The 12,353-nt window shown below is 40.7% G+C and overlaps 1 protein-coding gene across 1 annotated transcript in view; it reads right to left on the bottom strand.

Annotated features, from left to right (window-relative positions):
• The window catches only part of plpp4 (phospholipid phosphatase 4), a 176,602-nt gene that overhangs the window by 38,542 nt on the left and 125,707 nt on the right, over positions 1 to 12,353 (bottom strand). The window contains exon 3 of the mRNA XM_020933594.1: positions 9,698 to 9,788. Within this exon, the coding sequence (XP_020789253.1) occupies positions 9,698 to 9,788 (91 nt within the window). The remainder of the gene's footprint in view (positions 1 to 9,697; positions 9,789 to 12,353) is intronic.

The following is a 12,353-nucleotide window of genomic DNA, read 5'->3' as shown; positions in this document are numbered from 1 at the left end:
CTCTTCTCTTTCTTTCCGTCTGTCTCTCTCTCTCTCTTCTCTCTCGCTTTCTGTCTTCTTTCTCTCCCTCTCTCTGTCCTCTTTCTCTCTTTCCCCTCTCTCCTCATTCCTCCCTGCTCCCTCTGACCTTCCCTCTTTCTCTTTTCATTGTGTCTCTCTCTCTCCTCTCTCTCTTTCCACTTTCTCTTTCTCTCCCTCTCTCTCATCATCTCTCTGTCCTTTCTCTCTTTCTTCTCTCTTTTTTCTCTCTCGCTTTCTCTGACCATCATTCTTTCTCTCCTATTTCACCTCTCTCTCTTTTTACTTTCTCCCTTCCTCTCTCTTCTCTCTCTCTCTCTCTGGCCATCCCTCTTTCTCTCTTCTTTCTTTCTGTGTCTCTTTCCACTTGTTCTCTCTCTCTCTCTTCTTTCTCTCTCTCTCTTCTTTCTCTCTTTCCTCTCTCTCCTCTTTCTCTCGCTCTCTTCTTTCTCTCTCTTTCTCTTTCCACAGTCTCTGCTCTTTCTCCGACACTCTCTGTGACCATCCTTCTTTTTCTCTTCTTTCTTTCTCTCGTCTTTCTGTCTCTCTCTCATCTCTCTATTTCCACTTTCTCTATCCTCGCTCTCTCCATCTCTCTTCTTTCTGTCTCTTTCTCCATCTCTTCTTTTGCTCTCACTCTCTCTGAGCATCCCTCTTTCTCTCCTCTTTCTTTCTGTCTCTCTTCTCTTTCTTTCCACTTTCTCTCTTGCTCTCTCCCCTTCCCCTCTTTCTCTCCTTCTCTCTTATTTCTCTCTCCTGTCCTTTTTCTCTTTTTCCTCTCTCTCTTCTCTTTCTCTCTCGCTCTCTGTGACCATCCCTCTTTCTCTCTTCTTTCTTTCTGTCGCTCTCTTCTCTCACTCTTTCCACTTTCTCTCTCCTCTTTCTCTTTTTTCTTCCGGTCTCTTTCCACGTTGTCTCTCGCTCTCTCTCCCCTTCCCCTCTTTCTCACCTTCTCTTTTTTCTCTCTCTTTCTGTGCTCTTTCTCTCTTTCCTTTTTCTCTCTCTCTTTCACTCTTTCTGACCATCCATCTTTTTATCTTTCTGTCTCTCTCCCTCTCGCTCTTTCCACTTACCCTCTCCTCTTTTTCTCCGGCTTTCTCTCCCCTTCCCCTATTTTTGTCCCTCTTTCTTTCTTTCATTCTTACTTTCTTTTTTTTTCATTCTTTCTTTCTGTATATCTCTCCTCTTTCTCTCTCGCTCTATATTCTTCTTCTTTCTCTCAGTCTCTCTCCCTCCCTCTCTCTCTTACGTTCCCCTTTCTGCTCCTCTTCTCTCTCTTCCCCTCTGAGTCTCTTTCTGTCTCTCCCCTCTCTCTCTCTCTCTCTCTCTGTCTCTGTCTTTCTCTTTTCTCTTTTCTGTCTTGCCCAGAGCTTGATTGGTAATTGCTCTGAAGCACAATGTCACACAGTTAAAGGCCTAATGAGTAATCAGAGCTTTGGGAGCTGCGGCCCTCACACACACACTCACACACACTCACACACACACTCACACACACACACACACACACACTCACACTCGGTCCTGTGGAAGTGCACGGAGGCCCTTGATTGGCCGATTCAGACGGACTCCTCTGTCTAAATATTTGCTCCTCTGATGAAAAGACCCTTGTACAGTTTTAGACGGGCGTGTTCACAAACAACGGTGATTAAAATACACACAGCATGTCTGATTTTGCCTTCCAACTTAACTTAGGATTGATTATTTTATGGTTGATAAAGAATAGAAACGCCTCATCTGACTTGATGATTGAAAAAAGAGGCTCAAACTAACTTTTCTGGTGTAGGAGCCATTAGTGTCGTGGTACTCGAGACCGGTCTTGGTTTCAAGACTGGCCTCGAGGTACTTCTTTTGCAGTCTTGGTTTCGTCTTGGACTTGGTCTTGTCTGAGTCTTGAAGGTGCTTGGACTCGGTCTTGTCTCAATTTTGAAGGCGTTTGGACTCGGTCTTGTCTCACTCTTGAAGGTGCTTGGACTCGGTCTTGTCTCGGTCTTGAAGAAGCTTGTACTTGGCCTTGTCTCGATCTTGAAGGCGCTTGGACTCGGTCTTGTCTCAGTTTTGAAGGCGTTTGGACTCGGTCTTGTCTCGATCTTGAAGGCGTTTGGACTCAATCTTCTCTCGGTCTTGAAGGTGCTTGGACTCGGTCTTGTCTGAGTCTTGAAGGCGTTTGGACTCAATCTTCTCTCGGTCTTGAAGGCGCTTGGACTCAGTCTTGTCTGAGTCTTGAAGGCGTTTGGACTCGGTCTTGTCTCGATCTTGAAGGCGTTTGGACTCAATCTTCTCTCGGTCTTGAAGGTGCTTGGACTCGGTCTTGTCTGAGTCTTGAAGGCGTTTGGACTCGGTCTTGTCTCAGTCTCGAAGGCGTTTGGACTCGGTCTTGTCTCAGTCTTGAAGGTGCTTGGACTAGGTCTTGTCTCACTCTTGAAGGCATTTGGACTCCGTCTTGTCTCACTCTTGAAGGTGCTTGAACTCAGTCTTTTCTCTGTCTTGAAGAAGCTTGGACTTGGCCTTGTTTCGATCTTGAAGGCGCTTGGACTCGGTCTTGTCTCAGTTTTGAAGGCATTTGGACTCGGTCTTGTCTCGGTCTTGAAGGCGCTTGGACTCAATCTTCTCTCGGTCTTGAAGGTGCTTGGACTCGGTCTTGTCTGAGTCTTGAAGGCGCTTTGACTCAATCTTGTCTCAGTCTTGAAGGTGCTTGGACTCTGTTTTGTCACAGTCTTGAAGGCACTTGGACTCGGTCTTGTCTCGGTCTCAAGGTCTGACACTCGACCAGTGATAAAATGGAGCTAGATTTATAAAAAACATTGATATAAATGTGCCAAAATAATTGTAAAATAGAAATAAATGTAGAAAATTACAAAGATGGTCTTGATTTGGTCTGGATGAGCTGTGGTCTCGGTCTTGTCTCAATTTCAGCCTTTAAAAGTCTTGGTCTTGTCTTGGCCTTGACCCTCAGAGGTCTTGTTCTTATCTCGGGCTTGGGACCTTGTGGTCTTGGACAGGTCTTGGTCTCGATTAGTGTGGTCTTGACTACAACACTGGGGTCTATCAACATCATAGAGATGCTTTGCCTGGAATGTTCCACAGTATTTGTATTTATCTATTAAAGGGACAATGCATATTAAAAGACAAGATAATGCACAGGACAAATATGTACTTGTAAATATGCAGGATTGCAGCCAAAGACATTTCCCATGCCACATAATCCGCACAATTCATAAAACAAAAGCCCAAAATACCCACTCCCACATACATCTCTCACTCAAACACATACAGTACGGCATTCAGGGATCCCACTTTATTTCAGTGACAACATTTCAAAGCATTTCCATGACTTTTTCATGACCTAAAGTGTCTTTTAGGGCTAATTATGAAATGTTAACCCTTTCCACTCACCTTATGGTTTGGTGTTATAGGTTTTTAACATTCAAAAAACTGTCAGTGCATTTATTGTCTTAACTTCTAAATAAAAGGAGCATATGTTTGGAAATAATCATAATAGCGTAAAGAGAACTTAATAGAACCCTGCTTGAACGGGATACTAAAATTTCATGACTTTTCCAGAATTTCCATGACCATGGGAACCCTGGGCATTATACTAATTTATCTCATTTCGTTTGCACCACCAGGTCTGTGAAGAAGCAAGCCCACTCATAGTAGGAATACATACTGTATTTTTCAAGGTATTTCAAAGCAGTACAAATATGAATAATTGCAAGATAGGTAAGTCTAATGCCATGCTGTGGGACATTCTAGGCAAAGCAAAAACATTTTCACAAGCAGGTGACAGACCCTCCACTGGAAAAGTGGTCAAGTTGAATCTCTTAAATTGTACTTTTAAAATAGTTTGGGTTAGAGTTAAAAAACAAAATGCACACACCTAGTCCAGTATTTAACCCAAGTCTCCAGTATTTACAAAAATAAAATGTTCTCTATAGTGACGCAGTGATGAGGAGGAGGAGCAGTGTCACAACAACTCAAAGACTGACAACTCCTAACAATGAGTATTTCTATTGCTTCGATCAGCCCACACACGCAAGACAATGAAGCCGCTGCTATCTCCTGTTCTGCCTGATAGTTTTCATGCTTTATAAACAAAATCAAACAGTCACTGATGGCACAACTCATAGTGCAGTTAGTGGAAAATCTCATCTAAAGTTCAAAACATTGGGTGCTTTGAGAGATAATAGGGCTGCAAAAGTCTGAGAAAATACAAGTTCATATCACAAAACAGCCTTTTTTAAATTTCATTTCAATTTACAACTCTATATGCCGACAGTGGATCATTGATTGTCAATTTGAGTCTTTGAAATCTCAACATCTCAGCACAGTTCTTCAGTTCAAGCAGTAATAAATTTCTGTACGTTGTATTGATTGATTATTCTTCCTCATTTCAAAACCGTAACTTCATCAGCTGCTCAATACAAGCTGCCTACAGACTACTGGCTTGCACAAAATGGATCATTTAAACGTTCTGTGTTTTGCAAAGTTCACTCATATGAGCTTTAAGTCATGTTATAATGCTATTACCTCCTCAGAAATACCTGGAGTTGTAGTTTATTTCATTCAGACATTTTTGAGTAGCACTTTAATATTCATGTGTCTTTTCAAGTTAAAGGGCCCGTCTCATGCAAACTCTTTTTACATTGTATCTTCTGCACATATACAGGCACAATTTGGGTTTTGGAACATCCATTACACAATAGTCATGAAATTTTACTGATTTCTTGGAGGCAGTCACAGACCAGGAACTATGAATGGCCATCTATTGCTCATCTCCCCGCCCGTCCTGAGAAAGCACAGGCTCCGCCCTCCAAACGTGACTCTGAGTGAGCCGCCCTTCCTCCGCCCATTTCAGGGAGGGAGGGGGACACAGGCGTGCACACTGATAGCGGCAGGAATAAACTTTTATTCATCATGGCGATACAGCGCGTTCAGCCTTATGTGTTGGACCCAGAATCGGACGAGGACTTTGAGGTGCACAAAGCGCAAGCACCGCGTCGACATCAGCTGAACATTAGTGATTGGTAAAGTATTAATAAATGCTAGTAAATAATCTTATTATATCATGTACACTAAAGTGAAGAACAATGAGCTTATGCTGTCGCTTTTGTTTAGGTGTTCATGTTGGAATTGTCAGCCGATGCGGGGTGGAGGTGGGGTGGAGGCGGTGGAGCGGGGAGGGGGGTGGGTGCGAAACATTTTCTGCTACATCAAATGCATCATAGGTGTAGCTGGCCTCGTCATCGTTGTAGCAGGCTTTAGTTCGTTGTGACGTGGAGGGTGGCAGAAATATGCTGCAATTTGTTAAAAAATCAATCAATCAATGCCAGATCAATCTAAAAACCACTTCAGCGACATATATAAGGCCCACACATCACTCTTAGAGGTAGAAAAAATAGAAAAAGCACTGAAAAGTTGATTTTGCATGAGATGGGCCCTTTAACGGCTACTTTTAACCTTTAGTTCACTAGAGATGGGCAATTCCAGAGCTGAAATTAGTAATAGTGTGTGGACAGACACAGTTGGGCACTTCCTTTATTACCACATGAGATCACAAAGTGGAACGGAGTGCTTTCTGTTTGAGAGAAGAACTCAGCCTTAATGTGCAGGGTTTGTGTGTAGTGCAATATGGGCCCTTTAAACAACAAGACTAAAGTCATTCTCATGAATAACTTTATTGGCATGGAATTGAGTCAACATGCTAAATTTCCTAATGTTTTAATAACACTGTCAGATGTGATCACCCTGACCACCTTTTCAGACACCCCAAAAGTAATATAGTAATTGTAAGGTAAGTTTAATGCCATATTGTAGAACATTCCAGAGAATACTATCTCCACGGAGACTATAGGCCGTATACAGTTTTGGGGAGTAACAGTGACCCATTGCCGGACACTAAACCAGGTCTAAACCAGGTCTAAACCACTTTTAAAACCAGGTCTAAACCAGGTCTAAAACCAAGTCTAAACCCAAGTCTAAAACCAAGTCTAAACCAGGACTAAAGCCAGGACTAAAACCAGGACTAAAACCAGGTCCAAACACGGTCCAAACCAGGTCTAAACTATGTCTAAATCAGGATTTAACAGGACTAAACCATGCTGCGTGGACCGTGTCTCCTCCTCCTTTTCTATCAATAATATTTTTGATTTGGTTAAGTAAAGTCTGGGCTTTTTATTTTCTTTTATCAGACAAAACATCTTATGTTACGATATCCTAGTCTTTGCTTCTCTATAGCAAATCAAGTAATCCAAAGTATTCAGATTACGTTACTCACCTTAAGTAATTTAATGGATTTCATTACAAAGTACATTTGGGGGTATGTAATCTGTAATCTGTAGGGGAATACATTTTAAAAGTAACCTTCCCAACACTGACCGTATATGAGTGGACATAGCTAACGCACTAGCCACTGTGTGCCAAATAGGAAGTTCGCCAGGAAGCTCTTCTGGCTCCTTCTGACTCTGGCTCCAATTTGACTCACATTTGGATCTTGCCGTCCTTCTCTCTGTAACTGCGGCAGTGAGCCTCGTCATTTTGGTCTTAAAATGTTCGTATTAACCTGCATACGCTATTTTGTCCGTCAAAAAAATCTTATTCATAACACAGAGTCTGGCTCCAGATTCTCTCCTGTAACTGTTAGTATTGTGAGCCTCATTTGAGCGGCGCTGAACACTCGCTTAGTCCACTTCTTTTATACAGTGTATGATGGAGACCAGCAGGGACCCCACACCGGTGCACCTTTAAAGTAATATTAGTTATTTTAGTTCAGCATTGCTTATCAGTGTTACAAATATACTGCTACAAGTATTTTTGATAGTGTTGTTTTGAGATTGTAAAGAATAAGGAAAAGGCATAGTAATCTATGTTAGTTCTGCTACTTCAAACAACTTTGAACTTGACACTTTCTTTCATTTGGTATATATAGCACTAAAATGGGTGTGTAGAGTTCAGGATTTTTGTCAGCCTAATGTTAAACTGATGTGTTAAGACGATAAATACCATTTAGTGTTGATTTAAAAGTACACTGACACCACAGAGCGATAAATGCATTTAGGAGTAAAGATCTCTATGGATATTTTGCACTGCTGTTTCAAACATGGTGGATTTTCATGGCAGCATTTTGTTTTATTTGTTTGTTTTTTTGACATTTCCCATTTTCTATAGGTAATTCATTCAAAGTACAATTTGGTAATAACACAAACCAATGCAAATAGAAAACTTGTTAGATTAATGACGGCTCTTTCGTCTGTGCTCCTGTGAGTGATGTTGTTTTGACGCACACCAATAAAGTTCCACATAAGAGCTGCTCAGTGCCGGATAATGGCCTCTCCTCTCCTGTAATCTCAAAGCACGCTGCTTCATCTCTCTATGTGTCTCTTTAATTGGGTTTGTGTTCAACTTTCCTAATGTTTTGTGACGCTGCAATGTCTCTGCAGGACTTTTAACCAAGAAACACTCTGAAAATGGCTGCATACTTAAACTAGAATTCAAGCAACAAGCATCTTCATTAGCGCTGCTCTTATAGCTACGAAGCCAATCATGTGTTATCATCAACAAGGTGCTAACTACAGCATGTAGGTAACTGCCGTATGGTTGTATTGAGACTGATAAAGGTGGATTTTATTGTACCCTCAGGGACATTAGTCTTTCGCCTGGACTCTCCTCCAGATGTTTACACGCATTCATCTGGAAGATTAAGTGTGTACCCTGCAAAAAAGCAAGATATAGACCAGTTCAAATTCAACTCACAATCTTAATAATTATGTGACTTTCTTATTGATTATTTTTCACATGCTATGTCATTGTCCTGCAGGAAGTGGAAGGTTCAGTGTGTAACTTTTGTGTAACCAGATTAGCCAGGCTGGCGTCACCGAGTGCCTCCACTTAATTTCATTTCTCTCCAGCGACTAGGTCAGGAATCAGAATACACTGTTTCCAAAAACCCTGGAAGTGTGAGTTTGGGAACCAGCCAATCAGCGAAGAGCCATAATATTCTGTGCTGACAATAATTCCCAAGATCGAAGATTTAAAGGTGGAACAAAGAGAATGTTTGGTGAATTTTATCCAGGGGAAAGATGTTATTGTCCTTCTTCCTGCGCGATTTGGGAAAAGCTTAATATACCAGTTCACCTCGTTAGCAGCACATTACATATGTCACGACCAAATAGCACTGATTGGTTAAATTAAAAAAAGTACCCACCTCTAAAGTCTAGCACCAGATGTTCTCTCCATGTCATTAATTATTTATACCAGAAATGTTCCACAGTATGACATTAAACTGCGCTATCTTGCAGTTACTCACTTGTTGCTAAAACAACCTGAAGATCATGTATTCTTATTGTGGGCAGGGCGGCCTCTCAGCAGATCTGACCAGTCACATCACCTGCTTATCTAATGATACCAAGCCCCTCCGACCACCAACACTCACTCACACACCACATTCATACTGGGGAACGTGGGTGAAGTGTCTTGCCTAAGGACACAACAACTTTGTCACTGGTGTCCCACTATGTCACCTGATATTCCCAGTGGTGTCCCATCCAAGCACTAAGGCTTTGACATAAATAATCTAGGCACTGTTGGTAATAAGCAGATAAACACTTGGTATCTCTTTTGGCTGTGGGAGGCTAGACTGCATGTGTTTTTAAAAAAATCAATGCAATCAAAATCAAGAGGAGCGTTTCTGCCTCTTTGTACAGTCATACGAGTTTGAATAAACCAGTGCACTAAATTAAATCTCTTAGAATCAGTGGATTACTCACAAACTCCTTGCAGAGATGATAATGAAATGTCAGTGAGGGGGAGGAGGGAGGAGGAGGGAGGAAGAGGGGGAGAGGGGAGGGTGCTAACCACTTGGGTCGCCCACTGACACAGAGTATTGATTTAACAGAGATCTAAAAGACCTGCTGTGTGGAGAGGCTATCTGATTCAGGCCTGTTCTTTTCAAGCACTTTTTGTCTCAAAAAAGGCAGGTGATGATGGGGGAACTGGACTTCAGATCTGCACCAAAACCAATTATTGCTGTATGGTCTGAGCTGATCCACCGACTGCAGAGATCTTAGAGGTTACACCAAAGAACAGGAAGATTACTTTTTCAATATTAAATGTCTGTGAGAATGTGTATTGTAATGTCACTCAGTAAAGTTAATTACTTTGCACTGATCCAGCTTTTTCAGTTCAGTTTCCAACACCAACACTTTAAATATTTGCCAATACCTGACATTAACCGAACCAAACCAGCGCAGAGACGGAAAATAGCATTTACTTCCTTAAAATAAAAATAAAATCCAAATGTGTTGTGTAGCTGTTATTTATCCCTCAAGTAACAAAACAACTGCACATAAGTAAAAGTTAATACATTATGAAACTTTCTGCAAATTTGTGGTGCTTCCCTAGTATTTGAGCAACAACACCTGTAATTGGATAAAAAGATAAGATATATTTAATGCCATAATATGAACCTTTCCAGATATAGCAGTAACATTTCTTTGGACATCAGCAAATAGTGGACACTGCTTCACCACGTTTAAACATTTAAGTAAAAAAAGACCCCCCATATATGGATCATTCAGGCCTATTAACGCAGAGTACCTTGACAAGCGTTAAAAATTATTTATTCATCGATCTACACATTTAACAAGCAGAAATCAGCAGAAAAATGAAGTGAGTGGGTCAGTACCTAAACATGCTTCTTTGATCTCTGTCCGGTCTGTCCTCTGAATTATCTTCACCACAAAAATCACGGCCAGCGGAGTCAGGAAGGAAATGGCCTGGAACAAAACCAAGACACAAAAATGAGACGTTATTACAGACACATTAGCACGCAGCATTTTTAAATCCATATGAAATCACTTGTGCCTTGGGAATGACATGAAGTGATCTATTATTTAAAGTGCAAATTAACAAGGCGAATGATGAGGCCAGATAGACTTTTCACTGTAGAGATCTGAAGACAGTTTGGCCTTACTTAATTATGGTTTCAAATTATTCAAACCTAGGATTGTATTAATTACAGTTTATCAGATTTAACGCTTCGGCAGCTCAGGTAATAAAACAATGAGGAGGTTTCAATTTCTTCACTGCTTAAGGATTCCCCTTGAGACTGCTTTGTCAATGTGGTTTTGTACCAATTATAAACTCAATTTGCACGTCAGTATAAACTTTGAAGCAGTCGTGCTCAAACTCGTAACTGAGAACGTAATTAAAATATGGTTAGAATTTATGAATTAAATGACTAATTTTGTAATTTGTTAAGAAACTGTAGATGATGTGAACACAGCAGGGAGGGGTAAAGTTAGTTGCGGCGTTCTCCGTCTTACTGATAGGTTAGTAGTTGGATACCCGGTATATTAATGCTGTTGTGTACTTGTGCAAAGACAATCCAATTACCAAAGCTGAATGGTGTGTCTTTGATGTGAAAGCCAGAGACAAAGTTTATTGATCCAAAAGGAAATTGGACACTTCAGCTTCCAAACAACAAAATAAGAATAGTTCACATAAAAAAAGAAACAAAGAATAAAATAAAATAGTGAAATATATCAAAGAAGTGACAAATATACAGATTTATAAAAACAAGTAAATATATATCTGCTATACCGCCAATGAGTGAGTCTTTGGAGATCCTCAAAAAGCGTTTTACTACATTATTCATTCCCTCTCCCCTCACGCTGCCTCGAGCCCCACAGCTTCCCTGGGGTTGACTGACTGAAGCGTGGCTGCCAATAAAAATGTCTAGCCTAAGGATACAACAACAGTATGCACTGGTCAGAGCAGCGATTGAACCGACAACCGCTGCATTGAACACGTTTAACCACTTCCACTCCAGTTAGTTGTAATAAAAAATACTGCATTGTATGATGTTTATTATGTGTGTTTTGCTATAGAGATTCACAAAAACACAAATCTCACAACAGCATTTTACATGTTCCAAGTATTTCTGTGTTTGCCTCCAGTTTTATCAGGATAACCAATACTACTGCACTAATCCCCTGTGTGTTAATTGAGAACAATACAAGAAATATGTAGCCATTGATCAGTCTTATCAACCACATCTCTCAGTTGTTTATAGGTCCTTTATTGCACAAAATTGACTCTTGTGCGCTTTAAAACAGGTAAAAATGCTGTTACCGCTTCCAAATGTCTACATCTCCAAAGCTCAAAATGCTCTGTTGCACCTTGTGATGTCATGTAGTGGTGGTTTTCAAGTTCACAGCTACTTTTTACCTTTAGTTCAATAGAGATCCAAATGAATCTAGTGAAGGCATACAGTTCAGAATTTTGAACATAGGACCTCATTTCCTAGTGAGCCAGAGTGTTGGAGACGTGTGGAGACACTTTTTAAAATATTCCATTCAGTCCTTGTATTTGCAGAGGTCGCTGGTGCTAGACTAGTGCATGTCAATGGCCATAGTTAGCCTGCCACTAAAAACAGTCTTACCCACTCCACAAAACACTCAAGGCAAAACAATTATTTCGCCAGACTGTCGATGTAAATGTCTGTGTCGATAGAATAATTTTAGAAGTAAAACCAACCTTGCATTTGAAGGATTTGTGTCTGAGCAGCAGCAGCGAGTTGTACTTCCTGATAGAAAGCTTGGCAGTGGCGGACTGATATACCAGAAAAATGTCCCTCAACATGAGTCGATTCATGTGATGCAAGGTTAGAATAATGTTTGAAATAAAACTATCAACACAGACATTTACATCAACAGTCTGGAGGAACAGGCTAACTATGGCCATTGACATGCACTAGCCTAGCACAAGTGACCTCTGCAAATACAAAGACTGGACAGAATATTTTAAAAAGTGTCTCCACACGTCTCCAACACTCTGGCCCACTAGGAAATGAGGTCCTATGTCCAAAATTCCAGACTGTCCCTTTACAAACAGAGTGGAGCACTTCAGACAGTCAGTATTTGCAGGGTTTGTGTGTTAAACATGTGTGAATGAAACACAAGATAACTCCAGGTACAGTGTGTTTGTGACGAGGAAGCAGCATTATAACATAGACCAGAAAATAATGTAATATGAGTCATTTAAAATGTACGAGGTAGAAGTTTGGTTTCATGTAAAGTTTGAGTGAATATGACAGTGAAAAGAGTATCTAAATCTGAGTGTAGGCCCTGTGGCAATTGTCAGTTACAGTATCTCAGTCTAAATAAATGTGTGATGGCAGCAAGTGTGATTTTTATTCTTTCACCAAAAGAGTTTGACTGGTCAGGTTATTATCTTGTCTCATCAGCGTGTTCATTTTTAATATTGTAGCCGTAAGCAGAGATTGCAATAATGAACAAAAATTGCACATCATTTTTAAACAATTTCATATATCAAAGCTG

The sequence above is a fragment of the Boleophthalmus pectinirostris genome, unplaced genomic scaffold, assembly GCF_026225935.1.
Source record: "Boleophthalmus pectinirostris isolate CB_2022bp ecotype Guang Dong unplaced genomic scaffold, ASM2622593v1 HiC_scaffold_5, whole genome shotgun sequence".
NCBI lineage: Eukaryota > Metazoa > Chordata > Actinopteri > Gobiiformes > Gobiidae > Boleophthalmus > Boleophthalmus pectinirostris.
This window is presented reverse-complemented; position numbering and strand designations above follow the sequence as displayed.